General features: G+C 41.5%; 1 protein-coding gene across 1 annotated transcript in view; it reads right to left on the bottom strand.

The window, feature by feature from the left end:
• Positions 1-18,252, bottom strand: part of LOC131228026 (trans-enoyl reductase pgmF-like) — a 30,528-nt gene extending 12,276 nt beyond the window's left edge. Inside the window, 2 exon segments of the mRNA XM_058223851.1 lie at positions 17,405-17,553; positions 17,946-18,252. Coding sequence (XP_058079834.1) covers positions 17,405-17,553; positions 17,946-18,252 — 456 coding nt within the window.

Below are 18,252 nucleotides of genomic sequence, written 5' to 3'. Positions count from 1 at the left end.
CCATCCAAACATTATGGACGGTGTGGATATAAATACATAAAGGTGGGCTCCACACAGCAGTTATATAGCTGGTGGTGCGTGCGGCGGACAGCCATTCCATATCACCATATAATATAATAATATAATTTATAATATATATTATATTATATTATGATGTAATAGGTAAAAGGCATCCAGCCCAACCAACGGCCAGAGATGGATGGACGGCCTGAATGAAACTACGCAGGTGTGAAAGGTGGCCCCATCCCACACGTGTGGGGTGGGCCACGTCTGGAGATGGCATACAATGGTGGGTCCCACAGAGCTTGGTGACGTCATGGCAGCAGCATGCGGCTGTTGGCGTGGATGGACGGTATACACAAACACATCCATGATGTGGGTCCCATGTGGGGTCCACCATGAAGTTTATTTTCCATCCACTTTGTTGATAAGGTCCCATGGACCCTGATGAATAGGGAAAACAAATTTCATATGATCCAAGACTTCTGTAACCATAGAAAGAGGCTTTCAATGGCAACCATTCATTCTCACTGTTTCCTATGGTGTGGGCCACCTGAGTAACGTATATGGCTGATTTTTGGTGGGGGCCACTGCCCCGAGGGGGCCCACAAACTGGACGGTGTGGCTGTTCAACACACATCACGGTGGGGCTTAGGTTTGGGGACCCACCGTCCCTGGCCGACCGTCCAGCGCAGGATGCCGCTGGCGTCGTCAGAGGCAGCAGATGATGCTGCTGCTCTCTCTCTCTCTCTCTCTCTCTCTCTCTCTCTCTCTAATATATATATTTTTTGAAAAGTTGTTTTTGTGAGGAATTTCTTAGGTGGGGTCTGCGTCAAGTAAATCCACTCCACCCATTGGATCCTATGGCTTGAGACAGACCAAACGAGTCCAATATGCGATATGTCTTGGCATGGAAAAAAGATTTAAGTGAATTTAAATGGTGAAAATCACTATTTGCTAAGGTATGGCCCACCAGTTAGTCAGATCAGCTTCATTTTTCGGTTCAACACCTAAAATGATCCAGGGAATGAGATGGACGGTGTGGATCGGATTAATGCATCAGGGTGGGGCTTGTGTGAGCGGTTCACTCTAAGTTCCAAATCAAGCTGATACTTTTGTTTTCATTACAGCGTCTAGCGTCAGGTACGCTTGGACGGTTTGGGCGCACACAAATCTAAGGTGGGCCCTGCTCAGGTGGGCCACCAAACGGCTAGGTGGTGTGGGTACAACATATATATAAAGTGGGTCTCGCCTACAAATGGCTTAGGAAAAATACATGCTTCATGATGGGGTCCATCTGGGTGGGCCACACGGCCATATCACACAACAATAAAAGAAAATGAAAGAGAGGGAGAGAGAAAGAAAAGGTGGGACACACGTGTGATGGAGGGACCACGACATTATGGGCCCTCCTTTGCATGATTTAAAACATACAACAAGTGGGTCCCATTTCATATGGACCCACCGATCAAAATTAACGGTGGAGATCCTTTTTCCACCGAAATAGAAGGTCTAGATGACCCTTTTTCAAGCTAAAAAATAAACATCATGATGCGGTCCATGGAGAATGGCCCCATCATGGAATGATCATGAAGATCAAGGTGGGCCATCGGCCACATCTTAGGGTCCAAAGTGAGATCCATACCATCGATCGGTAGGCCTCACTTGGGCCATCACAAAAACATGAAAACTAGCCTAAAGAAGCACCCACCATTTGATTTTCTCGGTCCGTTGGAAAGCCGACCTCCTTGTGCCTCACTTTGATGGTGGAAGATGAGGTTTGAATGGCTAGGATGATGGGTTTTGAAATGGAAAGGTAGGCCACACACATGCACTTCCTCTCTTGGAAAACCATGGACGTCCACTCTCTTGCTTGGATTTTTGCTTGGAAAATGTGAAGGAAAAGAGAGGGAGAGATTGGATGTAAGGAGAGAGAGTGATGGATGTGAGGTGAGTGATTAGTTGACTTTGGGGTTTGCTTGACTTGTGGAGAAAGGAAGCATAGGTTGCTCTTGTACTTGACATGATGTGATGTGATTGATTGATGAAGTAATTGATTGATAGGACATGTTGTAGAGATTTTCTTGGGATTGCAAAAGCGCGGTGTTTCTTCGAAATAAACGTCGGTCCACATCTTTCAACCAGGGTATCGCACCGGTGCGCAAGACGCGACGTTGGAATCGCGGCGACGGTGCGGTCATAATGATACAAGTCTCGGATTAAGCCGACTCAAATCTACGGGATACGACTTAGGGTCGTGCGTAAACATCGATTATACGTCGCAGGTTGCTGGAATTCGACGGGAAGGATCACGGGAGTCGTCGGAACAGTATAGGCTAGGATACGGGTCTTACAGTCTTAACATCTAGCTGCTCTAAATGTAAGTCCTCTGTATCTACTATACTCAAGACCATGCGAATCATAGACATTTTCACTACTGGTGAAAATATTTCAGTGAAATCAATACCCGCATTTTGTTGAAATCCTTTCACAACTAGTCTAGCCTTGTAGCGTTTCGAATCATCGTGCTCCTCCTTCAGTCTGTAAACCCACTTGTTATGAAGAGCTTTCTTACCCTTGGGTAGAGTGACTAGCTCCCATGTACAATTGACTCAAGAGAGTCCATCTCATCATCCATGGCCTGCTCCCACTTAACCCGCGTATCCAACTGTAATGCCTCTTCAAAACACTCTGGTTCACCATTATCTGTCAGCAGTAGATAATGTAAGGAGGGTGAGTATCAGATTGTGGGTCTCCTCTCCCGAGTAGACCTCCTCATAACCGGTGTATGTGGCTCTACCTCATAATGCTCCTGTGCATGATCATCCCGTGGTACTGTTACACCCGTATCCGGTAACTCTTCCAACTCTACGAATTCTTTCTCCTCGGCCTTATTTTCCTACATACTGTCCTTATGCATCACTTTTTCATTGAAGACTTCGTCCTTACTTCTAATGATTTTTCTATTTTCTGCATCCCAAAACCTGTAGCCAAAATCATGCTACCCGTAGCCTATAAATGTACTCTTGTTTCTGTGCTCTGCATCAATGTGAACATATGAAGTGCAACCGAACACTTTGAGATGTGCGAGCTTCACTTCTTTTCCAGTCCACGTTTCTTCTTGTAGCCCACCATCCAATGATGCTGAGGGGCTTATATTGATGAGATATATGACAGTATTCATAGCATCTGCCCAAAAGTTCTTGGGCAACCCTGCATGTAACCTCATGCTCCTGGCGTGCTCAAGGATGGTCGTGTTAATGCGCTCAGCCACACTATTTTATTGCGGTGTCCCTGGAATCATTTTTTAATGTTTGATTCCATTTGCTGCACAATACTCCTCAAATCTCTTATCATAGTATTCTCTCCCATTATTTGATCTGAGACACTTTACTGTTTTACCTGTCTCGTTTTGTACCATAACTTTCTACTTCTTAAATACATCAAATACATCATATTTATGCTATAAAAAATAGACCCACAGTTTTCTACTAGCATCATCAATAAAAGAAACAAAGTAACGTGAGCCACCAAGAGATAATACCTGTGCCGGTTCCCACACATCAGTGTGTATAAGCTCCAACAGATGCGTCTTTGGAGCGCGTCCTGTCTTCTTGAAACTTACCTTCTTCTGCTTGCCATACACGCAGTCCTCGCAGAATTCCAAGTCAATAGACTTCATCCTTGGTAAGTTCCCTTTTGACAATAGTACTTTCATTCCTTGCTCACACATTTGTCCCAACCTCTGATGCCATAACTGCCCATTCACTCCAGTTGATGTGACTGTGAGTGAACTATACAATCTTGAAGTTACGTATAAGGTACCTTCCTTCTTGCCTCGAGATATAGACACTTTTTGTGATCTTCCAGGAATCACTGGTGAATATCGTCACATAACCGGTATTGGCCAACTGTCCCACTGAGATCAAGTTACGTTTCAAACTCGGTCCATATCTGACATCCTTCAATTTAAAAGTCATTCCGTCTTTCTAATTTACGTGAACGTCTCCCTTTCCAACAATACTGCACGGCTCATCATCACCCAGGTAGACTCTCCCGAAGTCATTTGATGCATAGTTACACAGAATTTCCTTACACGAAGTGACATGAAACGAAGCACCCGAGTCTATAACCCACGACTCATTCCTCACATCAAGAGACAAGATCAACGCCTCTGTGTCACTCTCGTCAGATAGATTCACTGAATCTTTTCTGCCTTGAGAGCTTCCTTCTTATTTCTTGAGCGCCTTGCAATCACGTTTCATGTGCCCCTTCATGTCGCAATGCCAACACCCGTCTTTGTCTTTCGGTCCCTTGGACTTCTTCCTCGACTTAGAACGTTCGTGTTTATTGCCTTCTTTGTTCAGCGATCTTCCTATTCCTTCAACGTTTAAAGCATTCCCTGAATCCCCTAAAACTCCTGATGTCTTTCTTCTAGATTCTTCGCTGAGAATTAAACCAGCCTCATCATCAAATTTTATCTTTGTCGACCCTGAAGAATTGCTCACAGCAATCACCAAACCATCCCAACTGTCTGACAGACTGGATATATAAGATTAATAACACCCGGACCTTCTCCTAAAAAATAACGCTAACGGATTCCAACTGACTCATGACTGTGTTGAACTCGTTTAGATGTTCAGCCACGCTCCCACCATCTGACATCTTCATGTTGAATAGCTGTTTCATAAGATGAACTTTGATGGACGCTGAGGGTTTTTCATACATGGTGGTTAGGGCTTCCATTAATTCTTTTGTAGTTTTTATCTTGGATATATTGAAGGCGACGCTCTTAAACAAAGAGAGTTGGATTGTTCCTAAAGCCTTCCGATCCAATAAAAACTATTCATCATCTGTCATCTTTTTTGGTTTCTTCTCTTTTCCTCTTAGAGGAATATAGAGGTCCTTCTGATACAGATAATCCTCCATCTGCATCTTCCAGAAGGCAAAGTTTGAACCATCAAACTTCTCAATTCTGGTCGTCCCTTCTTCCATCATTGCTCCCAATAGAACTAAAAACCAATAGCTCTGATACCAGTTGTTGCGCAGCACGCCAACAACGCAGTGAACCGAGATCCAATCTCCGGTCTCACCCACAAAAGATAAACAGAAAGAAATATAAACTAGAAAAAGAATCAAAGCATTCCAAACATTCCACAAGACAAGATATACGTGGAAAAACCCCAACAAGAGTAAAAAACCACGGATGCAAACTTCTACTATGAAGAAAAATGAAGATTATAAGGCAATATATTAACATCTCTCTCGGAAGTATAAAGAAAACCCTTTGCTCACACCTTAGTATTATTTTCCATACCCTAGAAAAGCACTAGGGACACCTATTTATAGTTTATGTAACTTTCCTTTTGCACCTCTGCAAAAACCGACTCAAAAAACTACATTGCGCATAAAATCCGAAAACGAATTTGCGTAACCTCAACTAGTCGAGCAGGCTGCTCGACCAGTTGAGCGGACCCTCGATTGGTCGAGCATGGGCCTCGACCGGTCGAGTACCGCGGAACCTAAAAACCGATGCTCATTGGACTTTGAGTTGAGCCAGTCCTCGACTGGTCGAGTGGGCCACTCGACTGGTTGAGCAGGGCACTCGACTGGTCGAGCAGCCCCCCAGATGTGGCTCCACATCTCAACACTTTGGATTCCAAAAATCAGGCTAATCCGAAACTCTGGTCAACTACACCATGTATAATCATGCCTGAAACCTCTAAAATAACATGTTATTGCCTGCCTGAGTTTTTGCATGGCTGGATTTTTGGGTGTCCATTCATCATGGTGGGGTGCATCTTTTGAATGGATTGGATGGCTTACACAAAGCAGGTTGAGCGTGAAACAATATAGAAGGTTTTAATTGTGGGCATCCTCATCCCAGCTGTTCCTTGACCCACCTATGACTTGGATTAGCCTAAGTTTCGGCATGGGTGAAGATGAAGCGGCATACCTTATGGATGTATTGGATGTGGTCCATACATCACGGTGGGTCCCACACACCACATTGTAGAATAAGCTTATTGGATACATGTTGTATAGGAAGCGGCCTCTTCCTCGTATTAACACTGAGGAACAACCATCCAATTGCAGTTATATTCCAAGTCCAACTTCAAAGAAACGTAATTGAAATTTCGAGGCGAATCTCTCAATATCAATGTTGAGGAAGGTAATAACAATATGGTCTTTCTGTTCTGTAAACTATTATTGCAATCCAAGAGAATAATGCATCCAAACATGCCCTTCAATATTAGGAAGCAGCCCTCAAACTAGAGTTACAATTTCCCAACTCAGCTTGGGCATTCAAGCCCCACTTGAAAGTGATGTAATTGCAATTTGGAGTCCAATCCGTTGGCCAAAATGCTCAAGTTCAAGGATGGTATTTCAACTTGGTTACTTCCACTTAGACTAATTATTGTAATTCAAACCGATAGTGCAGCCAAACGCACATTTTGTTTACACATGAATTGCATGGATTATAGGATCCTTAATCTGAGGTACCGGTTTTGTAGAGGGGGTTTCAGTTCTGACGTCCATTGGCCAGTAATCTAGACCATTGGTCCACTGGCCCTGTTATGGATGGACTTTGCCCTGCAGATCTCCTGGCCTAACCTTATGATTTGTGGTCTACTACTGGATTTTCAGGAAGAGTAATACAACAGAGGTTCACATTCAATGTAGAAAGGGCCAAGATTGGTGTCTTGGATCTTTAAACCCAGTAGTATTTTGGGGCATGGTGCATCCATGTGTGGGACACAAAAAAGAAAATGTTCTACATTATTAAGCCATCTGGCCCACTTATCACTATTGAAGAGTAGACGGTGCAAAGTTGCCGAGGATCCTATAATTCCTCATTGAATTAATCTTGAGAAGTTTGCATCTTTTCCCTTGTTTAAGACTCAAAAGCTCTTATATTAGGTGACAATGGAAAACATATTGCATTCCTACTAATGATGATCTGGTATCATGTGGTTAACCCCATGCATATGCAGTACACATGCAAGATCACAACCGTTCATATGGCAATACGATGGATGGCATGCACCAAAAAAATGACATTAATGGAGCAATTCTGACCACCCCTTCATTGGCAATACTAAAAAAGTCATCCAATCAGACTGTTAGCAGTATCCAATAGGTTTGATCTTGTCTATGGCCCATCTTGGTGTGCCAGATGACTGGTCCGGATCTAACCCATGTGCTGGATAAGTGCTTCCTAGCCCATATGATCACATGGACCCAGTTAATCACCATCTTCCCACTGCGGCGCATATTATAGAGAGCCTAATCTATTTGATTCACTCAGTTGTCATAGCCTCACTGAAAGAATGTATAATTATCATATACAGGGCATGGTAAATTATCATATACAGGGCAGGGTGATAAGGCAGTTAAAGCGGTTAAGGAAGGCGGCATCGTTGTCCAGCTAACGGGTGTAGTCTCTGTTGTATTTTGTTTTAAAATAGCATTAAAATTTGAATTTTTAAATTTTCGGTAATTTCCCTCCAATTTTGAAAAGTTGTAGTATTTTTGTGTTGTGGGTTTTGTCCCACATCGGATTTGAAAAGGTAAACTATCTTGTATATAAGATAGTATTTTTGCTTAGGGCTTGAGCCCCTTTTAGGGGGCATGTGAATTTGGTCCTGTAGGGGGGCTATGCCAATAGCTCTAATCTATGCCATTAACCACACGCGCGTGCGCCGAGCCGAGCCGAGCCGTGCCGCGCCGTGCCGAGCCGAGTCCGAGTCCGTGTCCGTGTGCGTGTCCGAGTCCGTGTCCGTGTGCGCGTGCGCGACGCGACGCGACGGGACGGGACGGGCTGGGCTGGGCTGGGCGTGGGCGCGGGTGCGGGTGCGGGTGCGGTGTACTCGCGTGGGTGTGTGTATGGGTACTCGCAGGACTGTATGTGCGGGAGTGTACTCGCACTTGCGCCTTTTCGTTTTAAACCAGAGAGATGCGTCCCTTCCGGTTGGTCGCACCTGTTGGGTTTAAACCCAACGGACCTAACCTTTTGTAAAGGGTGCTTATGCACCACTTCGGAGTCTATATAAAGACTACCGATTCCAGTTTTAATATACGAAAAATTCTTCTCTTATAAAACACTCTCTGATATTCGGTTTTAAGCATTTTCTACTAAGTTCATCGCTGAGTCAACTCAGCACTTTCGGATTAAACTGCAAGTGGTTCGAGCTCGTGTACAGTGAGTGCACCGCTGGGACCGGGTCATAGTCGTTGTATCCTGGAGGTCGATTGCTCTGGAAACCTGTTGCACTTGGGACGCTGTCCAAGGGGAGCAAATTCGATTTCAAGCCGAGTGACTCAGTCACGCCTCGACTCAATTCAATAAGTTCTTCTTTCTCAAAATTTATTTTTCATTTTTGGTTCTCGATTTTTAATAGTCTATTTAATTCAACTAAATATTCCAACAATCTTGAAATCGAATTTGTTGAATTACATAGACTATGGCTACAGTAACAGTAAATGCTTCTACTGAGTTAGCCAAAATCGAACCGTTCGCTGGACAATCATTTAAACGGTGGAAACAGAAACTGATGTTCGCTCTGACCACCCTGAAAGTTTCATACATATTATCTGAATCATTTACTATAGATCCAGCAAATCAAACTGAAGTAACAGATGAAAATAATTGTAAAAATTATATTCTAAATTCTTTATCCAACGAACTATATGACGTGTATGCTTCTTATGTGTCTGCTAAAGACATATGGACTGCTTTGGAAAAGAAATACATATTAGAAGATGCAGGCGCTAAGAAACATGCAATTGCTAATTTCCTTCATTATGAAATGACAGACGATATACCTGTCACAAATCAGATTCATGATTTTCAAAGTCTAGTTCATGAACTATCGACAGAAGGAATTAAGTTGGATGAAGTATTTCTGTCAGGAGCACTAATAGAAAAGTTACCGCCCTCCTGGAAAGAATATAAGAATAGAATGAAACATAAAAAGAACGGTGTTTCTTTGGAAACCACTATCGTACACATACGAATAGAGGAGGCCAATAGAATCAGGGACCAAAAAGAAAATAAAAATGAGATAGATTCAAAGGCGAATCTTGTGGAATCAAGTCGAGTAAATAATAAGAAAAAGGGAAACTGCTACAACTGTGGAAAGCCTGAGCATCATGTCAAAACCTGCAGGCTTAAGAAAAACAAAGATAAGCCGCAAGCTAATCTTACAGAAACAGGCAATGAGTCTGACATGATAGTAGCTGTGGTGTCAGAAGTCTTCCTTGTAAACAACTTGGAGTGGGTACTAGACACTGGTGCAACTAGGCACGTGTGCAAGGATCGTAGTATGTTTACCTCCTATCAAGTATCAGGAGATGATGAACAGGTGTTCATGGGTAATGCTAGAACGTCTCCAGTTGTAGGGAAAGGAAAAGTACTTCTGAAACTCACTTCTGGAAAGACTCTGATGTTGAATGATGTCCTACATGTGCCCGACATTAGAAGAAACTTGGTCTCTGGTTCACTCCTCAATAAGGCTGGTGTTAAGTTAGTATTTGATTCAGATAAGCTTCTAATGACTAAGAATGGAACCTTTGTTGGTAAGGGGTACTGTAGCGATGGCTTATTCATTATAAATGTATCCAATGATAATAATAAGAAGACATTCAGTTCTGTTTATACCGTTGAACCTTGTTATCTATGGCATAGTAGATTAGGTCATGTGAATATAACATCTTTGAAGAAAATGAAAAGATTAGGTTTATTACCTAATATATCTAATGAAGAATTTGACAAATGTGAAACATGTGTCGAATCAAAATTCATTAGAAAACCCTTTAAACAAATAGAAAGATCATCTGTTCTATTAGAGTTAATACACAGTGACTTAGGTGATTTTAGAAATCACATGTCTAGAGGTGGAAAAAGATATTACATAACTTTTGTAGATGATTACTCTAGGTTTACTAGAGTCTATCTGTTAAGGAACAAAGATGAAGCTTTAAATGCTTTTTCTAAATACAAAATTGAAGTTGAAAATCAGTTAAATATAAAAATTAAAAGACTTAGAACAGATAGAGGAGATGAATATGAATCTTCTCAATTTAGAGAATTATGTGAAAAGAATGGAATAGTTCACGAAACTACAGCTCCTTATACACCAAAACAGAATGGAATAGCAGAACGTAAGAATAGAACTCTAAAAGAGATGATGAATGCTATGTTAAATAGTTCAGGCTTACCCTCAAATATGTGGGGAGAAGCAATTCTATCTGCTTGTTATATTCTAAATAGGATTCCTTCTAAATCTTCTGAACAAACACCATATGAATTATGGAAGAATCATGTTCCTAGTTACAAATATATTAAAGTGTGGGGGTGTCTTGCTAAAGTAGGATTACCTGAAATTAAGAAAAGAAAGTTAGGTCCTAAAACGACCGACTGTGTATTTATAGGTTACGCACAAAATAGTGCGGCCTATAGGTTTCTAGTTTTAAAAACTAAGGATAATATTCTAGATCCTAATACAATTATAGAAGCTAGGGATGCAGAGTTCTTTGAGAACGTATTCCCTATGAAATCTAAATCTATAAGAATAGAAGAAGTCAATGAATCAGATATTGCATCTACTAGTAAAAATGCATACGAGAAAGTAGTAGAAGAAATACAACCAAGAAAAAGTACTAGGGTTAGAAGAGAAACTAACCTAGGAGATGGTTTTTTCACTTTCTTAGTAGAAGATGATCCTACAACCTATATAGAAGCAATTAACTCTCCAGATGCAACCTTTTGGAAGGAAGCAATAAATGATGAGTTAGAATCTATTATATGTAATAACACTTGGGAAATTGTAGACCTACCACCTGGAAATAAATCAATAGGTTGTAAATGGGTGTTTAGAAAGAAACTAAAACCAGATGGGACTATTGATAAGTTTAAGGCTAGGTTGGTAGCGAAAGGCTTTAAACAAAAAGAAGGAATAGATTACTTTGATACATACTCTCCTGTAACTAGAATTACAACAATCAGGGTCTTAATAGCGATAGCTTCCATATATAAACTGGTGGTACACCAAATGGATGTTAAGACAGCTTTCCTAAATGGAGACTTAGAAGAAGAAATATATATGGAACAACCTGAGGGTTATAAGATATTAGGAAAAGAAAATAAAGTATGTAAACTAATTAAATCATTATATGGTTTAAAACAGGCTCCTAAACAATGGCATGAAAAATTTGATGGTGTTTTAAAATCAAATGGTTATCATATAAATGATGTAGATAGATGTGTATATAGTAAAATTTCTGGAAATGATTATGTTATTATATGCCTTTATGTTGATGACATGCTTATTTTTGGAACTAGTATTAAATTAGTTAATACAACTAAGAAATTCTTGTCATCTAAGTTTGACATGAAAGACTTAGGAGAGGCTAGTGTAATCTTGGGTATTGAAGTAACCAGGAAAAATGATGTTATTATATTATCTCAATCTCATTATATTGAGAAGATATTGAGAAAGTTTAACCATTTTGACTGTTTACCTGTCAGTACTCCTTATGATTATAGTGTGACTCTCATGAAGAATACAGAAAATAGTGTGTCTCAATTGGAGTATTCCAGAATAATTGGTAGCCTTATGTATCTAACAAACTGCACTAGACCAGACATAGCTTTTGCAGTAGGAAGGCTAAGTAGATATACACATAACCCTGGAAAAGAGCATTGGAATGCTTTATCTAGGATTTTAAGATACCTAAAAGGCAGTATAGCCTATGGTTTACATTATAATGGTTTTCCTGCTGTATTAGAAGGATACAGTGATGCTAACTGGATCAGTGATTCAGATGAGACAAAATCCACGAGTGGATATGTCTTCACTTTAGGTGGAGGAGCAGTCTCTTGGAAGTCTACCAAGCAGACATGTATCGCTCGGTCTACTATGGAATCCGAGTTTATTGCCTTAGAAAAGGCTGGATCAGAAACCGAGTGGCTTAGAAATCTCTTAGCTGATATACCATTGTGGCCAAAGCCTGTATCGGCCGTATCTATTCATTGTGACTGTCAAGCAGCTATAGCAAAAGCAAAGAGTAAAATATATAATGGAAAGAGCAGGCATATTAGACTCAGACACAACATAGTGAAACATATGTTGCGTGATTGAGTCATATCTATTGACTTTGTGAGGTCAGAAAAGAATCTAGCAGATCCTCTGACTAAAGGACTATCTAAAAGGTTAGTCAATGATACATCGAAGAGAATGGGGCTGAGCCTAATATATGAGCTGCCAGTGTCGGCAACCCAACCTATACAAGTGGAGATCCCATGAGATAGGTTCAATGGGTAAACAACAAGACACGAGGTAGACGATTGCACTGAGTTGTATGAGCCCCTTCTATGGTGTACAGTGCGAGCAGCAACGTAGAAGGATGAGTTGTTAGAACTCTTAATGAATCCATAAGCCATATATTTGGTGGTGTATACAGTTGCTGCATACACTTGATGGAATTCACCTATATGGGTGTGGAGGTGGAGGCCGCCTCCTATGAGAATCTAGGCGAATTCTCTAGAGCACTCATGAAATCCAGGTAATGGTGTATGACCGAAACGCACCGAACCGCAGAATCACTTGCAGAGGAAGAGTTGTGTGAGTGGCATGTACTTGCGATCTACATTAAAAGGATTCAGGTTCAAGACTATGGTGTCACCTGATTCCTGTAGACCTGTCTTGCTTACTCTAATGTCGGTTCAAGTCTATGGTGACACCGGCACCATTGCACAACTATTACGCTTTAATTCGAAAGGGTTTATTTTAAAACATGTGGGGGATTGTTGTATTTTGTTTTAAAATAGCATTAAAATTTGAATTTTTAAATTTTCGGTAATTTCCCTCCAATTTTGAAAAGTTGTAGTATTTTTGTGTTGTGGGTTTTGTCCCACATCGGATTTGAAAAGGTAAACTATCTTGTATATAAGATAGTATTTTTGCTTAGGGCTTGAGCCCCTTTCAGGGGGCATGTGAATTTGGTCCTGTGGGGGGGCTATGCCAATAGCTCTAATCTATGCCATTAACCACACACGCGCGCGCGCGCCGAGCCGAGTCCGAGTCCGTGTGCGCGTGCGTGTGCGCGTGCGTGTGCGCGTGCGCGACGCGACGGGACGGGACGGGACAGGAAGGGCTGGGCTGGGCGTGGGCGTGGGCGCGGGTGCGGGTGCGGGCGCGGTGTGAGTGTACTCGCGTGGGTGTGTGTATGGGTACTCGCAGGACTGTATGTGCGGGAGTGTACTCGCACTTGCGCCTTTTCGTTTTAAACCAGAGAGATGCGTCCCTTCCGGTTGGTCGCACCTGTTGGGTTTAAACCCAACGGACCTAACCTTTTGTAAAGGGTGCTTATGCACCACTTCGGAGTCTATATAAAGACTACCGATTCCAGTTTTAATATACGAAAAATTCTTCTCTTATAAAACACTCTCTGATATTCGGTTTTAAGCATTTTCTACTAAGTTCATCGCTGAGTCAACTCAGCACTTTCGGATTAAACTGCAAGTGGTTCGAGCCCGTGTACAGTGAGTGCACCGCTGGGACCGGGTCATAGTCGTTGTATCCTGGAGGTCGATTGCTCTGGGAACCTGTTGCACTTGGGACGCTGTCCAAGGGGAGCAAATTCGATTTCAAGCCGAGTGACTCAGTCACGCCTCGACTCATTCAATAAGTTCTTCTTTCTCAAAATTTATTTTTCATTTTTGGTTCTCGATTTTTAATAGTCTATTTAATTCAACTAAATATTCCAACAGTCTCTCCCCCGAATATCAGATTCGTGGTCACTTCGAACGGCTCAGCTCTGACGAAACTCAACCCGTATTCGGAGAGTGGAAAGGTGAAGCCAGTGCTGGACCCGTCGGGCCCATACCCATTCTCGCAGGTTACGGAAGCCTTTTCTTATCTTGAGAAGGGGCATGCCATTGGAAAGGTAGTCATATATCCAATTCCTTGAAAAACCGTTTTTTCTCAGTGTAGTAAATCTTCTCTAGTAAACATGCCATTTTAGCTATCCATAGTGGGTTTTAGTATTTTCACCTTGTTGTGTTATTGGGGGTTCTGAGTCTTCCTCTCTGAGGCTGATGTATTCGAGTTTATCTCTGCAATATATGGCTATGTTGTCACGTTAATCTAATACAAACATATATACAGGTGTGGAATCGAGTATGGCTGCTTGTTGTTGCACATTATGAATATGTATGGTACTGATACAAAGTGTATCGTTTCAATAGAATATTTGTACCTTGTTATATATTGAATTCCTATGTCAGCCCAGCATATGATCAGAGCAGGCCGTTAGATAGGTGGATTCACCATGGATTGCTCATGAATATTCTAAGGATTGAGACTGCCATTTCAGTAAGGAATGCAAAATGGGTGGCCTGACCATTTTACTTGTGCCCTTCATTTTGCAGGTTGGACTGATCATCCGGTCAATCTCTGTAATTTTTGTCCATGTACGATTATGGTGGGACCCCCGCTGCGACCGTAGGTGGACCATCTTGAGCCCCATGTAGGAATTCATGTGTAACAAGGTACAGGAATTTGAGATGGATCATATAAATATTGATATGGAAATGAAGAATTTATAGAAGTCTTTGCTCAGTTTGTGGAAATGTGTTGCATGGTTCATCGATCCAGACCGTTGATCTATTGGGCATGCCCATGCTTCAAACAGGCTCTTTGACGGGACGATATTAATTTCGCAATTTGTGGCCTGAAAATAGATTGTCTGAGAAGAGATTCATTGACAGCAGCACCACTTTCACAGACTGAAAACCTTCATAGATTGTAGGTGCAAATAGAAGATGGTTGATGTTACATGGGCTGGTAGTTGAAGTTGTCTAGCAAAACAGGAATTACAAAGCTGACCTAAAATACATGATGTTGATATGGACCACTGGTTTATCATTTTCCAACCATCCATTTCTTTGAAAATGTATGGCCCACCTGATAAATGGGTCTGTTCCTTTTTTGGGCTTGAGTATTTAAGGTCCTAGACCTAATGCACATGTGCCACATTGGCAAGTGTGGCACGGTTGGGTAGGGTGCTTGGGTTTGTATTTGGCACTTTTGTGATGGGTGTTTTAGGGCTTGTTTGGATGATAACAAGAAAACCATTAATCCTACTCATTTTTAACCAACAGTGGATAATGGGCTTGAATTTTGAGTGGATGTATGATTGTGTAATGGTGCACCTGATGGATGGTTTGGATGCTTCACATGTGTAACAAATAGGCACGTTTATGGCTGGAGAACTGGAGAAGAACTGATATTGAGAGCTCTTTTGGCTGGGACAATGTCATCTCTACCTTTTGAGATGCAAGGACGTTTGGTTTTGGTTCAGGGCCCACCTCAATGTATGCACTGTATATCCACGTGGTTCATCTGTTTTGCTAGCTTATTTTAGTGTGTGGTCCCATAAATGATGCAGATACAAACTTCAGGTGGACCTTTTTTGAGCCACAAAAGTTTTAGATCAATCCGATATTTGTTTCTTTCCTTTCATCCAGGTCTGTTTGACCTTATCAACAGGTTGGATGGTCAAAAAACATTATGGTGGACCCTAGGAAGTTTTTAATGGTGGTGTTCAACGATCACTGTTTCCCATGGTGTGGGCCACCTAAAATTTGTATTATCTTCATTTTTGGGACCATGCTCTAAAATAAGCTTTCAAAACAGATGGGCGGCGTGGATATACAATGAAGGCATTGAGGTGAACCCTACGGTCAGGGTCCCACCCAACCTACCATGCTGTCGAACCTGAACATTAGATATCCGGACAGCCCATTGGGGATACGTTACAACCCTTTTGGATGCACAACAGACAAACCACAATGCAGCATGCAAAACAATCCCCACGGAGATAACCACAATTCTGCCTGAACTAATCACACCTTGCAGCATACTTGTCCAGTAGCCGAATAAGAAGACGGTACCACCAATCACCCAACATACTTGAAGAGTGAATAGTGTATATATGGGGATGAATCATCATAACCAGCCAGAGGATTCAATTTTTTCTAACAAAAAAAGACATCACAGAAACTATTAAGCCTTGAAGAGATATTTAGACAATCTTGGCCTGGTTACCTTGCCAGATTAAGTGCTACATCCTGAATGAAAGCCAAGAACTCCCTCCTTTACAGTGTATGTTAAAATTGTGACACCAAAATTATTATTAGGTCTATTAACTTTTTTGAGCCTATATAACCCATGTTTCACATGCTAATAAGGTTCAAGTATTAGTAGATCATTGGAAGAATTTTTTAACATTTTTCTCATAAATGGTGGCTTTTAGAGTTATTTATGTTGGGATTAGGAGAGAGTTATGATTTTTTAGTGTTTTTTTAAGAGTCTTCAAGAAGAAAGAGATAGGGTTTTAATTATAAGTTCTCTCCATCCTTCTAATTTTCTTTGAATAGTAAATTGAGTGTCACTTTCTGCTGCTTTTTTTTTTTTTTTTTTCATGTAAAAATTGTGTTATCTATGTGTTTGTTTGAATTTTCATTTTATCTTATTTGTTTCAATTTAGATTAAAGTGCTTCCGCATGGCCAGATCTCCAACAGGTGTTATCAGAGCTAGGTTGGTTTGTTAAGTTTGATTTGAGATATGTCGTCAAGAGGATCGAATGTGAAGTTCAGGACAGAGAAATTCATGGGTAAAAACAACTTTAAACTATGAAGATTGAAGTCGAAAGCCTATCTAGTTCAGCAAGGGCTGCATTATGCATTTCTTGGGAAAGCGCATTGTCCGAAAACTGTGAAGAAAGAATATTAGGATAAACTTGATTAAAGGGCAATTAGTAAAATTCAATTGTGCTTAGCCGATGAAGTCCTTTATGATGTCATAGATGAGACAACTAGCTAGTACAGGTTTATTCGTGAAGTTGGAGAGTATTTACATGACAAAATCTCTCACCAATCATTTATTTCTAAAGATGCGGTTTTATATTCTAAAAATGACGAAAGAGTCAAATCTATTTGAACATATTAACACGTTCAACAAACTGGTTTGCAAATTTTCACAATTTTCCATTACCGTACTTATCAGAAGCATCATCAGAGTTTTCACAAATTTTGAAACCTTTAACTTTGACTTTCTCCTTGATAAAGCACTTTTTGTTGCTTAAAAATAGTGCATCTTTATTATTATTATTATTTTATTTTTTATTTTAAAGGAAGATGGCTGATGCCACGATTTCATTACTTTCAGAACATTTACATTCTTTTGGGTGGGGGCCAACAAAAAGGACAGGCCTCACCTATCATGTAAGAAGAAGAGGGAGTTGGACTTGAAACAGAAATAATAGGAAATGGGAGGGAAGGGCAAACGAAGACTGGCCTAATATCTAGGGACCGAGCTGGATAGCCCCGAGACCAACCTTGTCCAGGAAGAGGCAACCCCTAACATTGGCAGGGAGGAGCGCGTATTGCATGATGAGAGAGTTACTCTGAGAGCTGCTAGCCAATTTAGCCAAGCCATCGGCCGGCCCATTGCCTTCCCTGAAGATGTGAGAGAAGGTGATTCGGGCTAAGGAGTTGAATCTGGCAATCCGAGCAATCCAGTATTTCCATTGCCAACCGGGAGTAATTGTCCCGTTTAAGAAACCAATGACCAGACTAGAGTCCGATTCCACATTGATCTGACATAGGCCCTTCTGACGTTAGAGGCCAGACCAAAATCCGAGGTGAAAGCAAAAATAAAATGACCCTTATCGTCTCTGCAGATCCCGCCACCTCCTGATGGACCCAGGTTCTCTCGGGCAGATCCATCCACATTGAGCTTGACCTAGCCTTGATCCGGCCGCTTGGTGCAACCTAGGGAGGGGTTGAGGCCTAATTCAGCCAAGAAAGAACGCCTGGGTGTAGAGTGGAGTAAATTCATGAAATCAGAAGTGAGTGTGGACAGCCATCGAGAAATACCTGAGCGGAGGGAGGATGGAGAGGGCCTGATGCCCTCAAACCTGGTTGCATTATGGGCATTCCAAATTTCCCATAGGATCACACAGGGGGTGATAAGCTGAAGCGGGGAGGAGTGGTTAGGGGCATTCAACCAAGCCAACAACATCCCACTGATGGTGGAGATAGAGTTAAAAACCATCCCGCAAGCACCCCCAAAGAAGTTCCAAGTTGACCTTGCTAGAGGGCTGAAAATGAAGATGTGCTCTAACGATTCCACCGATCGGTTAGCATCCAGGCTATATGAGTAGCAAACACAGCTGGACACCAT

Source organism: Magnolia sinica, chromosome 2 (assembly GCF_029962835.1).
Source record: "Magnolia sinica isolate HGM2019 chromosome 2, MsV1, whole genome shotgun sequence".
Classification (NCBI taxonomy): domain Eukaryota; kingdom Viridiplantae; phylum Streptophyta; class Magnoliopsida; order Magnoliales; family Magnoliaceae; genus Magnolia; species Magnolia sinica.
Note: the sequence above shows the minus strand (reverse complement) of the source record. Positions and strands in the feature narration are given on the sequence as shown.